Source organism: Rhinoraja longicauda, chromosome 2 (assembly GCF_053455715.1).
Source record: "Rhinoraja longicauda isolate Sanriku21f chromosome 2, sRhiLon1.1, whole genome shotgun sequence".
Taxonomy (NCBI): domain Eukaryota; kingdom Metazoa; phylum Chordata; class Chondrichthyes; order Rajiformes; family Arhynchobatidae; genus Rhinoraja; species Rhinoraja longicauda.
Genome location: NC_135954.1, coordinates 66,450,217 through 66,466,616, shown reverse-complemented (window position 1 = coordinate 66,466,616; position 16,400 = coordinate 66,450,217). Strand labels below are relative to the sequence as shown.

General features: G+C 41.9%; 1 protein-coding gene across 1 annotated transcript in view; it reads right to left on the bottom strand.

Moving 5' to 3' along the window:
• The window catches only part of pde11al (phosphodiesterase 11a, like), a 211,372-nt gene that overhangs the window by 109,317 nt on the left and 85,655 nt on the right, over positions 1 to 16,400 (bottom strand). The window contains exon 6 of the mRNA XM_078428263.1: positions 14,904 to 15,024. Coding sequence (XP_078284389.1) covers positions 14,904 to 15,024 — 121 coding nt within the window. The remainder of the gene's footprint in view (positions 1 to 14,903; positions 15,025 to 16,400) is intronic.

Sequence of the window (16,400 nt, the reverse complement as noted above, 5' to 3'; positions counted from 1 at the left end):
CGATGGGAACAGGGAGAGGAGGGGGGAGGGAGGGGAAGGCGGATTTGCTTGATGGTCTAGGCTGTCATGAACCTCCATGATCCAAGGTGGAGGAAAGTCTGAGCAGTGGGGGGCTCACTATCTGTACCTCACTATCTTCCCCAGAATTTATGTTGTCACTTCGCCCAACCACCCCACTTCCATCCTTTATCTTTACCTGCCACCTACAACTGGTATTGTGTCAATGTAGACCAGGTGCTGGAGATTTTGCACATTTCTCATCCACGTCCTGATACCTCTGAAGTCCGACAGTCAGCCTGGCAATCCAGGTGCAGAACCCACATTTCCCCAATGGAGCAATAGGAGTTTCCAGTACCTGCTCTCTCTCGTATTACATTTAGAAGGCCCAGGTCTCAATTGGGACCTTCGAGGAAACCTCTTCCTTTGCATCTTTGTAGTGTTGAGACTAGATGTTTAGAAAGTGGTTATCCAATCTGTGCATGCATTTCCCATTGTAGAGGAGACTACAGTAGATTATGAGCACCCAATGCAGTACACTGGTACTGCATTGCTCGGCATGCCATCTTGCATTGGAATTTCTGGCACTTTGTGGAAGTGTCCCAAAATATGGCATTCATCGAAAACAAGGATTTGTTTTTGCCACCTTTCCATAGAATGTTCCTTTGAAGAGGAAGCATTGTGTTTGCAACTGCAGTAGGCAGTTTGTACCCAGCCAATATGGTCCCACAAACTGCATTGTGATAAACTTCTGATAACCTGGTTTAACGGTGATATTAAATCTTTATGTTGCCAACAAAACATATGCTAAAGGATGGGACTAATAATATGATTTTATAGGTTCTATCCTGGTATTCATGGATATTGTAAGAGTACTTTCATCAAAAAATAGATCCTTCATTTAAAAATGTTTACAAAGAAAAATAAGAGTTTTAGAATTCTTGGCTTCAACTATGAACTCAAATGCATTACTATTTTGCTACTTGTTCATGTTCCTTGACAGAGAAATTGTCTTATTCAAATAATGCCTCCTTCTTTCATCTCCTGAAAACTCTTTTTAACCTATCACACACCCACTGCACAGAGGTATTCTTAATTTATCTCATTCGGTTACTTGGTTATTATATTTTACTTTTGTTTTGCACAACATCTGATTGCACTATAATCTTGCACCATTCTGCTGTTTTGCACCTGTCATTGTATTTATTGTTGTATTTATCATTACTGAATATATGTTGATTATTCTGTGAGCTTCATGCGACCAAGAAATGCCATTGCATGTTGGTTTATATGACACCAATGTAATCAAACTTAATCTAACAATTCAAGGTTCTGTCTTCAGGATCTTAGGGCTGGAATGACAATAGACAATAGACAATAGACAATAGGTGCAGGAGGAGGCCATTCAGCCCCTCGAGCCAGCTCCGCCATTCAATGCGATCATGGCTGATCGCTCTCAATCAGTACCCCGTTCCTGCCTTCTCCCCATACCCCTCACTCCGCTATCCTTAAGAGCTCTATCCAGCTCTCTCTTGAAAGCATCCAACGAACTGGCCTCCACTGCCTTCTGAGGCAGAGAATTCCACACCTTCACCACTCTCTGACTGAAAAAGTTCTTCCTCATCTCCGTTCTAAATGGCCTACCCCTTATTCTTAAACTGTGGCCCCTTGTTCTGGACTCCCCCAACATTGGGAACATGTTTCCTGCCTCTAATGTGTCCAATCCCCTAATTATCTTATATGTTTCAATAAGATCCCCCCTCATCCTTCTAAATTCCAGTGTATACATGCCTAATTGCTCCAGCCTTTCAACATATGACAGTCCCGCCATTCCGGGAATTAACCTAGTGAACCTACGCTGCACGCCCTCAATAGCAAGAATATCCTTCCTCAAATTTGGAGACCAAAACTGCACACAGTACTCCAGGTGCGGTCTCACCAGGGCCCGGTACAACTGTAAAAGGACCTCTTTGCTCCTATACTCAACTCCTCTTGTTATGAAGGCCAACATTCCATTGGCTTTCTTCACTGCCTGCTGTACCTGCATGCTTCCTTTCAGTGACTGATGCATTAGGACACCCAGATCTCGTTGAACATCCCCTCTTCCTAACTTGACACCATTCAGATAATAATCTGCCTTTCTATTCTTACTTCCAAAGTGAATAACCTCACACTTATCTACATTAAACTGCATCTGCCATGTATCCGCCCACTCACACAACCTGTCCAAGTCACCCTGCAGTCTTATTGCATCTTCCTCACAATTCACACTACCCCCCAGCTTAGTATCATCTGCAAATTTGCTAATGGTACTTTTAATCCCTTCATCTAAGTCATTAATGTATATCGTAAATTGCTGGGGTCCCAGCACCGAACCTTGCGGTACCCCACTGGTCACTGCCTGCCATTCCGAAAGGGACCCATTTATCCCCACTCTTTGCTTTCTGTCTGTCAACCAATTTTCTATCCATGTTAGTAAGGGGGGATCTTATTGAAACATATAAGATAATTAGGGGATTGGACACATTAGAGGCAGGAAACATGTTCCCAATGTTGGGGGAGTCCAGAACAAGGGGCCACAGTTTAAGAATAAGGGGTAGGCCATTTAGAACGGAGATGAGGAAGAACCTTTTCAGTTAAAGAGTGGTGAAGGTGTGGAATTCTCTGCCTCAGAAGGCAGTGGAGGCCAGTTCGTTGGATGCTTTCAAGAGAGAGCTGGATAGAGCTCTTAAGGATAGCGGAGTGAGGGGGTATGGGGAGAAGGCAGGAACGGGGTACTGATTGAGAGTGATCAGCCATTGAATGGCGGTGCTGGCTCGAAGGGCTGAATGGCCTACTCCTGCACCTATTGTCTAATGTCTATTGTCTATAGTACCCTACCCCCAATACCATGTGCTCTAATTTTGCCCACTAATCTCCTATGTGGGACCTTGTCGAAGGCTTTCTGAAAGTCGAGGTACACCACATCCACTGACTCTCCCCTGTCAATTTTCCTAGTTACATCCTCAAAAAATTCCAGTAGATTTGTCAAGCATGATTTCCCCTTCGTAAATCCATGCTGACTCGGAATGATCCTGTTACTGCTATCCAAATGCTCAGCAATTTCGTCTTTTATAATTGACTCCAGCATCTTCCCCACCACTGATGTCAGACTAACTGGTCTATAATTACCCGTTTTCACTCTCCCTCCTTTCTTAAAAAGTGGGATAACATTTGCTATCCTCCAATCCACAGGAACTGATCCTGAATCTATAGAACATTGAAAAATGATCTCCAATGCTTCCACTATTTTTAGAGCCACCTCCTTAAGTACCCTGGGATGCAGACCATCAGGCCCTGGGGATTTATCAGCCTTCAGTCCCATCAGTCTACCCAAAACCATTTCCTGCCTAATGTGGATTTCCTTCAGTTCCTCCATCACCCTAGGTTCTCCGGCCCCTAGAACATTTGGGAGATTGTGTGTATCTTCCTCAGTGAAGACAGATCCAAAGTAACGGTTGAACGGAATGGTGGGGTTACAGATAGAAATAAAGTTAGATACACAATTGGGATGGGAATCCGAAGGGTGAAGCTAATATTCCAAGCCCTGATCATCACCCAATATCATTAACATAAGGGAAGCTGAGAGCTTGTGGCAAACTGAGCATGTAGAGCTGGAGTAGCAACTACAATGAGCCTGAAGGAGTAAACAAGAGAGTTGACCCTGTGAGTTGATCTAACCATATTTCAACAAACAATAAAGTTCTAATTTGACCTACATAGTTTGCACATAATGCTTCGAGCTTTCTCTAGTAGATTCTCTGTGGCCTGAAGTCCCGCCGATGGGTGGCACATGGTGGTTAGCACAATGTCAGTGACCTGGATTCAACTCTGACCTTGGATGCTCTCTATATGAGGTTTGCACGTTCTCCCTCCAGGTTTCCTCAAGATGCTTCAGTTTTCCCTCACCTTCCAATGATGCACAGATTGGTAGATTAATTTGCGACCATAAATTGCCCCTAGTGTGTATATATGTGGAAGAATCTGGGAGAATTTGATGGGAATGTGGGAAGAATAAAATATGGGATTTATATAAGATTAGTGCAAATGGGTGGTAGATGTTAGGTGTGGACTCAGTGGGCCAAAAGGGTCTGTTCCTGTAGCGAATCTGTTCAATAATCCTATGACATCTGAATGCATTCAGCTAACAAAAGGATCATTTCCACAGCAGAACAGTGGGGCAGGAAATGATGAGCCTGAGCAAGTCCTGGAATTGTCATCCATTGCCATCCCTCCAGATACTCTGAATGATCAAGGACACAAGATGAAAAGTTTATAGCAGTCATATTTGAAAAGTTGCAACTGGATCAAGAATAAAGCATTGGTTGAGCCTTTGATACCATTGTGTAGAGGGAACTAACATCTTGAAAGTCAAGGACCATAGTAAATTTAAAATATTGAAAGGAAAGCCTGGGTTAACAGAAAATATCTGAAGCTAATCTTTTACTTACAAAAGACAAGAGATAAATTTCCATCGTGATTTTCCTGCTCAATCAACCCAGAAGAGCCAAATATACCACAGAAAACACAACAGAAAAATTATTTGGGCCAATTTTCTTTGTTTTAATAGTGCTTCCTCCCAAAGTTACAATGGATGTTGGAAAGCATTCGCAAAAATATCCTGAAAATTGCAGATGTGAAAGAATGTCCCTTAAATTGATGAAATAATGTGATATATTGTCCCAGTTTCCTTAATATTTCCAAACATTATTCACCTTGTTAACCATTTGTTTTCACCCGCCTTATTTGGTTGGATAAACCAAGAAGCATCCTAGTCGAATGGAGACCCGAGTCTTGGTTCAACACCTTGTTCAGAAACTGAAGGAATTATTTAGATTAAAGGAGTATTAATTATGACTATCACTCCAGATAGCTTTTGACACAAGGTCAATTATGACATTTTTAAATACATGAAATAGAATTAAAGAATTAGATAAATACATGAGAAATAAAATAGTTAAACAATAGGAATGAAAAACAAAGACAAGGGGTTCGAAGTAGATAGCTCCAATTTCTGGTTGGCAGTAGCAGAGGTTCAATGGGCAAAGATGTGCTCACTGTGCTAAGATTTCTACAACAGTAGAGAAGAATTGGTATTTACCTGAGCAATAACAATTAATTGAGATGCATTCAATGGCACACGTTAATAAATAGTATATTTTTCAAATAGGGCGGCACAGTAGCGCAGCGGTAGAGTTGCTGCTTTACAGCGAATGCAGCGCCGGAGACTCAGGTTCGATCCTGACTACGGGTGCTGCACTGTAAGGAGTTTGTACGTTCTCCCCGTGACCTGCGTGGGTTTTCTCCGAGATCTTCGGTTTCCTCCCACACTCCAAAGACGTACAGGTTTGTAGGTTAATTGGCTGGGTAAATGTGAAAAATTGTCCCTAGTGGGTGTAGGATAGTGTTAATGTACAGGGATCGCTGGGCGGCACGGACTTGGAGGGCCGAAAAGGCCTGTTTCCGGCTGTATATATATGATATGATATGATAAGATATGAAATGGCCTGAATACCTAAATACAGTTATAGAAATAGGTCTAAATATTAGATTGGATAAAAGCTGGTAACTGAAATTAATCACAAATTAATTCAATTAACTTCAAATTAAAGACTCAACCAAATGTAAAGGTTAAAGCCATTTATACACGTACTTTAATACATATTGTAAGATTTGAGAAGTTTTCCCTCATTCTGAAAGCAACACCAAACCAAAGAGCTGCAGTTTGGACATTTTAAACGGGAGACTGGGGCTGATAGCGGAGAAAGGCTGCAGCCAGTTTACCAAGGGATGTCACAATCTGTGGGTCCTAAGATGGCTGCAGGACCTCGTGACCAGCCACAAAAGTAAAAACCTTACAGCCCAGTCTCTAGGTTTCTGCAAAACCACGGCCAGAACAATAGATGGGTATTGGCCATGCAGAAACCTGCGAAACCAGGTCGAAGTCCAGACACTGGGGCGCTGACATCAGCATACTCACAATGCCCCAAGCCGACCTACACAGTTAATCTCGTTAAGGGGGCACAATAGCCCATAGAAAACTACCTGGTAGGTGATGGGAAACCAGTTAAACCCATCACCTCGCAACGAAATACCAATTAACACCGTCTGGCCATCCCCGGAACCCCCGGACATAAGCGCAGATCAGAGAGAGAACTCATACGTATCTTTTTGAACAAAGAGATCCCAAGATCTGGCGGGAGATAGGACGGGTCAGAATAGTATAACTGGCCACGACCTTTGGGTTTTAAACAAGCTAGAAGAAACCTGCAACTCACGCAAGAAGGAAGTCAAACGGATGCAGGAGGAAGAAAAGACAGGCAAGAAGAACGGATGCAAGAGAGAGGAACAGGCACGCAACTCGAGAAGAAATACTGAAAACCGAACAGCCAGTAACCCCAGTAATAGCCCCATGGTGAGCATGTACCCCGGTCTTACATATCCTGGACATAGTTTAGTGTAGAGGGGAGGGTGGTTTGAATAAACGTGGGTGTGTTAAAGGAATATGTGTTGGTCAATTTTGCGATGTGTCGTACGTTCCCCATCTTACAGTCGTGTATATGTCTTGTAGAACTGTGCGTTTTAGAATTCGGAGTAAAAGGTATTCATGTATTCGGTATGTGTCTTATGGATATGTCTTATAGAACTGTATAAGTATTCATGTACAATAGTCCCAAGCGCTAAATAAAAGCCTTTTTCATTTAAACCCTGGTTTTCAAATCTGGTCTGGTGGAATTTTCTGCACTATAAACGCTCCTGCATCTAAGTCCAGTGTCTAGAACCGTAAGGGGTGAGTGGGTCAAACCACTCACAGGGAACCAGTGTGCGCGGCCTGGTCAAGGGATCAGAGCAAGGCACGGGGACCTTAGGTCGGGCGAAAGCTCGGCGCAGAAACCCCTTACAATATTATCAAGGTCATTTTGCTCTAAAACCTCAGATAATTGTTATTAATTTATAATATTTGGTTTACTGACAGAATGGGCCAAATTTTGCTATAATAATAATAATAGCTGTTACCATTTGTCGTTTAGGATAAATCTGACAGCAACTTTTAGAATGGGGGCATGCATGATTTCATGCAGAAAATCAGACGTTGCTTGCTGAAGATACTCTGCTTTTCCACAGTGAGCATGTTTATATTCTTTTCTATTAAAAATAATTGTCATAGCATAAATGTGTTCAACTCTTCCAGCAGTTCAGCACTTGGAATGATTGAGAAAGAGTTAAAGTGGCTACTTTCAGGGATTAGCAAACTCTTGTCAGTGTAATAAATTATTATTGTTGAACAATTTATCTGACACTGAAAGATTAAATTCACAACATTTAAGTCTCGTTATTTTATCAGAAAATTAATGTCAGAGATTATAAAAAGTGTTAGTTATTTTATTTTATTTGATCACTTTCCAGCCCCCATTACACTTCCTCTACATAATTTTAATTTAATCTATATTTCCTGCTTTAAGTTTCCTGGTTTGAACTTTGTTATCTCGGTTACATGAGCTAAATGTATAATTTGTACACTTGCAAGTTGATCTGTGAAATTTGATCACTCTTATTAAAGGAAACACAATTTACAAAATAGAATCCAACAGAGAAGACTACTGTCTTGGCCATTTAATACATGTGACAAAGTCAGGTGATCCAGTGAAGTAGCTTCCAATTAGTTGGTTGAAGAATCTCACCATCTCTTTGTTATCCTGCTCACAGATGCCACATATCCCATGTACGAAGTACCCATAAATGAAATAGGTGATGATCGAGCAACCATTACCCAAGTGTTAAACAGAATTGACTGTCTTACTCGCAAATAACTAATGAGATGAACTATGTCTTGAGGGTAATAGAAATATGCCATGTGCATTTATTACAAATTCTGCTTTGAACACCAACCCCAATCAGAAGTATGTTATGAGTTTTGCTCACAAGTTTTATACTAGCACTCCTCATATCAGCAGCAAACAAAAACAGCATTATAATATGAAACTAGCTATAAGGCCCCAAAATGAAATGACCCCTTCCAGCCAGTAGTGCACTTTACTTTTAATATAATATAATAATGACAACTTTGCCCTTGTAATTAATATAATTTATGGTGACTAGTCTGCAATTCTGGAACTATATTATTGCCTTTAAGGACTTGCTCTGAGGAGATTGTCATATTTTCTCCCGAGACCCACGAATAAGAGGTATTGGCCATCGACACATGGATTAATAAAATGCATTAATCTTGCAGATTGTTATGCAACACTCCTTAAACATCCTGCTAATCTAGTTTGTAACAAATAAAAAATGAAAGAATTAAAAAAGAACCATTTCACAATGACAGAAGGCAAGATAATTAGTCAGATTTTCTCTTGAACTATTTTATATAACCTGTAAGTGTTTTACTGTGACAGTTCCCATCTAATGAATAGATTCCTGAATTGAATGGATGAACTTCCAACAATTAATTTTAACTAGTGCCAGTCTTGCCCAATTCATTTAGTGGCATTTACAGGCAAATTTAATTAGGGATGAACATTTCACTCTGCTCACACATCCATGAAATTTCATCTCTTGCACTTTTTTGGATTAAAAACACACCAAGACAGAGCAGCTTTTCCCTTATCTCTTTATTTTGTAATGTGATTTTAAGTATTAAACATTCCAGAAATGTTGAGATCTGAGTTTTTTAAAGATATATGCAAACTTTAAATGTAGTTCAAAATTGACATTTTGTATATTACATTTAATGCCTATCAAAGATAGACTAATTCAGTCCAAACATTAATTTAACAGAGTTGTCAGTCTTTCACTTAAGAGGTAAAACATGATAGTTTTAATTGTACAAAAGCAATGACCTCCGGATACCACATAGTCCAGTGTAAATGATGAAAGATTCGAAAAGAGGATGCAATGGACGTTGGGGCAACTTATACACCTGTTCCTTGGTGCACCCGAGGTGATGTGAGGCCTCACACTCTAATACAACTGCAGTATTACATTCCAACTTGTATACTTAACGGCTGATAAAGGCCAGTGTACCAAAAGCCGCCTTCATCGCACTCCCCGGGACCCCATTGTTCACTGTGAATGTCCAACCCTACTTTGACTTCCCTAAATGCAAAACCTTGCACTTATCTGAATTAAACTCCATTTGCCATTCCTTAGCGTATTTACCCAGTTGATCAAGACCCTGCTGTAACCATTGATAACCTCACTGAGGACTTTGCCCATCTCCTGCAGCTCCACACATAGATGTTCACTTTGGTCTTTGAGGGGCCTTATTCTCTCTCTATATACTTTTTCCTATAATATACATAAAATCTGAATGAATGGATGAATGGATGAATGAATGAACGAATGAATAAATGAACGAATGAAGGAATGCTTTATTGTCACATGTGAAAAGTCACAATGAAATTCTACAAATAGTCACCACATTAGGGCGCTGCCAAAGTTACAAAGTATATTCAGTATCCTCACTAGATCCCCCTTCGTTCTCCCCCTCCCCCCTCTTATGCCCCCCCCCCACGTCCTCCATTGTCCATTATTCTTCCCCCTCCCCCAAAGCGGTCCCCCCCATGCCAGGTCCTCTTTTGTTCCTTCCCTCGGCAGCGGCATCCTCACTCCACGTGGTCCGTCCTCATCCGTCGTCGGTCGGTGCCCTCATCGACTGCCGCAGCAACCTCTCCACAGTCGCTGCCAGGTCCTCTCCGGACGCCTCCCTGGCACCAACCCGGGCCTCAGCCACGTGCTCCGTCAGATGCGTGCTCTGACCCGTGGGGGCTCAGGCCTCGCTACTCTGCGGCTCGCCGTGAAATCTCTCTGGATTCTCCGTAATCTTCTCTGCCAAAGTAATCTCACACCCCCTTTTTGCTTGATTTCTTTCTTAGGTATAATTGTGCATCCCCGATACACCTCAAGGGATTCATTTAATCCCAGCTCCCTGTGCTTAATGCATGCCTCTTTTTTTCTGAACAGTGTCAGAAATATCAATATCGCTTGTCATATACCTTGCCAGGGTTTCCTACTGCTGCCAGCCTAGCCTTTCACTCTAATAAGAATATGAAGATCTGTACTCCTGCTCTCACTTTTAAAAGCTTCAAGAGGAAGCGGCAAAGGGAGGGAGGAGGATACAGGTATGCGTGCTGGTCAGTCACTATCTCTCTCTCTTTCCCTTTTTCTCTATCATATACCATCTCTATCTATTCACCCTCTCCCCCACCCTCCCTCCTCCCTCTCACTCTCCATCCTTCTCCTCCCTCTCTCCCTTTCCTCTCACTTTCTCAAACCCACATCAGAGCCACCTATTTCTCACCTTGATATTCTCCCCTTTACAATCCTTCTGTCCATAATTCCCTACATATACACTCCCATGACCTCTGCAGCGAAGGTTTAGGGCTCAGGTTTTTTCTCAGATTCCTTAGGTTTAGGTTTATTATATTGCCATGTTTACAGAGGCACAGTAAAAAGTTTTGTTTTTGCATGCTACCCAATCAGATCAGATAATACTAGATATAAATGTAATCAAGCAAACCTCAAGTACAATAGATAGAGCAAAGTGCAAGATGCTGAATATACTTTGCAGCATTGCAGCGTAATAGTTCCAGATACAAAGTACAATGTGCGCAATAGGGTAGGGGTGAATTGGACAGTACCCTAGCTTATGGAAGAACCATTCCAGAACCTGATAATAGAGGGAAAGAAACGTATAAGATTATTAAGGGGTTGGATACGTTAGAGGCAGGAAACATGTTCCCAATGTTGGGGGAGTCCAGAACCAGGGGCCACAGTTTAAGAATAAGGGGTAGGCCATTTAGAATGGAGATGAGGAAAAACTTTTTCAGTCAGAGAGTTGTGAATCTGTGGAATTCTCTGCCTCAGAAGGCAGTGGAGGCCAATTCTCTGAATGCATTCAAGAGAGAGCTGGATAGAGCTCTTAAGGATAGAGAATGATCAGCCATGATCACATTGAATGGCGGTGCTGGCTCGAGGGGCCGAATGGCCTCCTCCTGCACCTATTGTCTATTGTCTATTGTCTAAGTTGTTCCCGAGCCTGGCGGTGCACACTTTACAGTTTCTGTACCTTTTGCCCGACGGAAGCGGGGAGGAGGAACGATCGGGAATAATAATAATAATAAGCCTTTATTGTCATTGTACTTATAGATACAACAAAATTAGGAGAGCTACTCCTAATCACCTTCTGTCTCCTTTCTCTGTTCGTTTACTTATTTATCTATTTATTCACTTCTCTATGTTCTATAAATCCCTGTAAAGCGTCTTTGAGTGTATGAAAAGCGCTATATAAATGTAATGCATTATTATTATTATTATTAATCAGTGCAACCAAACCAAGTTAAAACAAGTAAAAAATACATCCAATACGTCATTTAAATGCTTAAAGTAGTAAATGAATATATATTTATCAGACCTAGGTAGAATGTTGCTCTTGGGAGAATATTGCACTTTACAATGTAATAAATACTTTAAAAGAAATGAAAAAAAAAAAATTTGCTGAGTGCTCCGTTTTTATAGCGGAATGGATGACAGCATTTCTCATGTTGTGTGAATTATTGAGGAATTTCGAGTTCTGATGACCCAGGGAAAGAAATTGCTCTTGAGTCTGTTTGTCCGGCTTTTGATGCACCTGTACCGCCTACCAGAGGGCAGGAGGTTGAACAGGAACTGTCCAGGATGGGAGGGGTCTTTGATTGTTTTCCTGGCTCTGCAGAGGCACCGAGCGCTGGAGATGTCTTCCAGGCAAGGCAGGGGGCAGCCGATGATTTTCTGAGCAGTTTTGATGAATCTGCAGAGCTCTCCTGTCTGCTGCTGAGCAGCCGGCATACCACACTGTGATGCAATATGCCAGCACACTCTCGATGGTGGAGTGGTAGAAGGCCACCAGCAGCTTCTCCTCTAGACTGTTCTTCCTTAGCACTCTCAGGAAGTGCAATCGCTGCTGGGCCTTTTTTACCACTGCTGAAGTGTTGGCAGACCAGGAGAGGTCGTCCGCGATGTGCGTTCCCAAGAATTTGAAGGTGGAAACCCTCTCGACACAGTCCCTGTTGATGTAGAGCGGGGCAGGGTCCGGTCTGTGCCTCCTGTAGTCGATGACCATTTCCTTTGTTTTGCTGGTATTGAGTGGCAGGTTGTTCGCAGAACACCACTCTGACAGCTTCAGGACCTCATCTGTACGCTGCCTTGTCTCCTCCTGATACGAGTCCGACCACAGTGGTGTCATCCGCGAATTTAATAATGGAGTTTGTGGAGTGGATGGGAGTGCAGTCATAAGAGTACAGAGCATAGAGGAGTGGACTCAGCACACAGCCCTGTGGCGAGCTAGTGCTGAGTGTGAGGGTGGAGGAGCAGTGGGGGCCCATTTTGACTGTTTGCGGGTGGTTAGTGAGAAAGTCCTTTATCCAGGCGCAGGTGAGAGGGGGGATGTCTAAGTCCGACGGCTTGTCAACTATTATGTCAGGGATGATCGTATTGAAAGCTGAGCTATAGTCAATAAAAATAATCCTTACATAGCTCCCCGGGAATTCCAGATGGCTCAGTGCAGTGTGGAGGGCTGTGGCGATGGTGTCCTCCGTCGATCTGTTTGCTCTATAAGCAAACTGATGAGGGTCAAAGTTTGGAGGGAGGCTGGCTTTGATGTGCTGTGAAATTAGTCTTTCAAAACATTTCATGATTACTGATGTTAGTGCGATTGGACTGTAGTCATTGAGACTGTTTATGGCTGGCTTCTTAGGGACAGGGATAATGGTAGCCGACTTCAGACAAGTTGGTATGGTGGCTTGTGTCAGGGAAAGATTGAAGATCTTGGTGAAGACCCCTGATAGCTGGCCAGCACAAGCTTTAAGTACTTTGCCGAGTACACCATCAGGTCCAGCGGCTTTCCTTGGGTTCACCGACTTGAGCACACGCCTCACTTGGTGTTCCTGGAGAGTGAGCGAGAGGGGGCTGGAGGTCGATGGGGGCAGCGTGACTGTGTGGGGCCTCTTTGCCTCAGAACGAGCAAAGAAATGGTTCAGTTCCTCTGCCAGCGGGGCGTCAGCACAGACAGTCACAGGTGTGTTGCCTTTGTAGTTGGTGATTTGCTATAATCCTTGCCACACCTGCCGTTGGTTATTGTGTGTGAGATGGTCCTCCGCTTTTTTCTTGTAGGCCTCCTTTGCAGCTTTGATGCCTCTCCTCGGGTCTGCTCTTGCTATGCTGTACTGGGCCCTGTCGCCTGACCTGAAGGCAGAGTTGCGGGTTCTCAGGAGTGACTGTACTTCACTAGTCATCCAGGGTTTTTGGTTGGGATTAACCCGGATGCGTTTTCCAACAGTGACATTATCGGTGCAGTTCTTTATGTAGAACAGTACAGTTTCCGTGTATTCCTGTAAGTCCTGTTGTTCAAATATATTCCATGCTGTATGTGCAAAGCAGTCCTGCAGCTGAGAGAGTGCTCCCTCAGGCCAAGTTTTTATGATCTTTATGTTCGGCTTGGTTTTCCTCCTGAGGGGAGTGTATGCTGGGATGAGAAGCAGTGAGAGATGGTCTGACAGGCCCAGATGTGGGAGAGGTACTGCTCTATATGCATGCTTTAAGTTGGAGTAGATGTGGTCCAGTGTGTTTTTCCCCCTGGTGGAACACTGTACGTATTGTACGAATTTAGGAAGCACTGTCTTTAAGCATGCTTGATTGAAATCCCCAGCAACAATGTAAACTCTGAATGTAAAGGGACAAGTCTTTGATTATCTTAGCTATTTTTCTGAGACGGTGTGGTGTAGATGAAGTAAATGGTGTAATGTCTGGTCCGTATGATGGACTGGGCTACATTTACTACTCTGCAATTTCTTGCGGTCTTTAGCAGAGCTGTTCTCAAACCAAACTGTGATGTAACCCAACAGTATGCTTACTATGGTGCATCTGCAGAAGTTTGTAAGAGTTGTTAGAGACATTCTGAATGTCCTTAGTTTCCCAAGGAAGTAAAGGCATTGGTGTGTCTTCTTGGCAGTCCCAGACTCTGGTTTATACAAAATGAGCGAAGTTTTGAAGACATTTTTCTTATAAAACTGAAAACCCAAAAAGATGTGACCAATTTAAGCACAGCAGTAAATCATATATCAGAGTTTACAGTAATACAAATTTCAGATTTTCTCAGACAATATTCCTTTGCAGCCCTTAAAGAATACTGTGATCCAAAACATTTTAGAATAAGCACTGCAAAATTAAATACAGCTCAATTTCAGTGCCTTAATAATATTGTATATAAATCCATGCTACTTTAGAATGTTTATCTTTTTATTTCCCACAACTGCACTAGTTCTTTCTCCAAGTACACTTCTCACTTCTTGCCGGTTTATAAGCTTGTGTCAGTGGTTTGGAACCACCAGAAACATGCCACATTGGTGCATTGATCATGGTCTTGGCTAAGGATCCATCAGTTGAGGGTTTGTGTTTATAATATAAATGAGATCCAGTGCAGTACTAAGACAATGTTGCAACAGCGAAGATGAAAAAGGGACAATAAAGACAACAAGACAATGTCCAAAGGTTCAGGGAGACACCAATAGGAAACGCTGGGAAGTCTTTAAAGAAGAAAGGTGTGTCCACATAGCCAGAGTCCAACTAACACTTCCTCCATCAGCTAATACAGGTAAAAGCAGATTAACCATCCTACTTTTCACATGGTGAGAATGTTATGTTATTTTTGCTTTACATGCAACAATAGTCGAGGATGGGATAGGTGTCGACTGATCTAGATGAAAACTGCTTTTGGGCTGGAGAAATAATGGAAGAAACAATGTAATGCAAACTAGAAAGCCCATAGTAGAGTTTTAGTTGTGAATGAATGTGGGATTTTTGTTGCTCAACCATATAAATGATTTTCTTACCTCAGTGTCAAATCGAGGGTCCTGATAGGCATCACTGATATTCACTGGAAGGCCTGTTGATGCGACCAGCTCTGCGATGCTGTTGTTTACCAACCAACCGGAGCAGGATAATTTCTCCATGCTAGCTTTGACAAGGATTTAGTTCATATCAAAATTAGGATTTCATCTGGATTAAAAAGGAATCTCATAAGCAGCCCATTAATGCCTTGAAATCTATTAGAATCTTAAAGCTGGCGCATCCTCTTTAGAAAATAAATATTTAATTATTTTTGTAAAATCTGCAAGTGACAGGATCCAAGAACTGGTAATCTGTTTAAATGCAGTTTCTAAGTTTGAGAAAATAATGGGACAGCATTCAATTTGAAATGGATTCAGATCTCTCACAAATTTATTTTGCAATTATATTTAGTTATTTGAGCAAAACTGATAAAGATTAAAAAATAAAGCCACTTCCAGGCCAAAGACAGAAGCATACATCTGAAACCTGCGCATTCATATTGCAGTGTTTCAGCCATTAAAGGCAACATAATGGGAGATCTTCGCATTAAAATGATTATGCCTTAAAAAAACATTAACATATTGCCAATAAAGAAGAAAACACAGCTGGAAATCTGAAACAAAAACAGAAGTTCTGGAACTATAAAGTTGTTTCAGTTGGAACACATGGAAGATTGATAGGTCTTTGTTATTTAGGATAAACTGGGGATCCATAGGGCTTTGAGTGGGAATGTGTTGAGATAGAAGAACAGCCATGATCTTGTTGATTAATGGAGCAGCCTTGAAGAGCTGCAAGGCATATTTCAACTTCAATTTCTAATGTTTTTAAATTCCTACAGATCAGAATAAAAATTGGAAGCCTCGGTCTGGAATGACAACTTCTTTTATCCCTCCATAGGTGCTGATGAATTTTGATCAAATGATAATTTATGACATCTAGCGTAAGAGTCAAGAGCGTTTTATTATTATATATCCTGAAACCAAACAATGAAAGTATTACCTGCAGCAGCAGCAAAATAGATTTGTAAATACAATACTCAATAGATAACACACCCAATGAACAAAAATAAAGAAACCAATATAGTGCAAAAACAAAAGATAGCCCAAAATCCCTAGTGCAACCGAGGCAGTTTGTAATTCAGAGTTTAATTGGAGTTCGTAGTGTTCAATAGCCAGGTGGTACTGGAATGAAGCTGTTCCTGAACCTGGATGTTACAGTTATCAGACTCCTACACCAATTTCCTGATGCCAGGAGTGAAATGAAAATGTTGCCAGGGTGATGTGGGTCCTTGATGATGCTGGCTACCTTTTTGAGACAGCGCCTCTTATAGATATCTTTAATAGTGGTGAGGTCAGTAACTATGATGGACAAGGCAGTGTTCACCACTTCGTGTAATCTCCTTTGCTCCTGGGCATTCAAGTTGCCAAATCAGACCATGATGCAACGAGTCATTATGCTTTCTACCATAGACCTGTAGAAGTTCAAGCGAGTATGGTCGA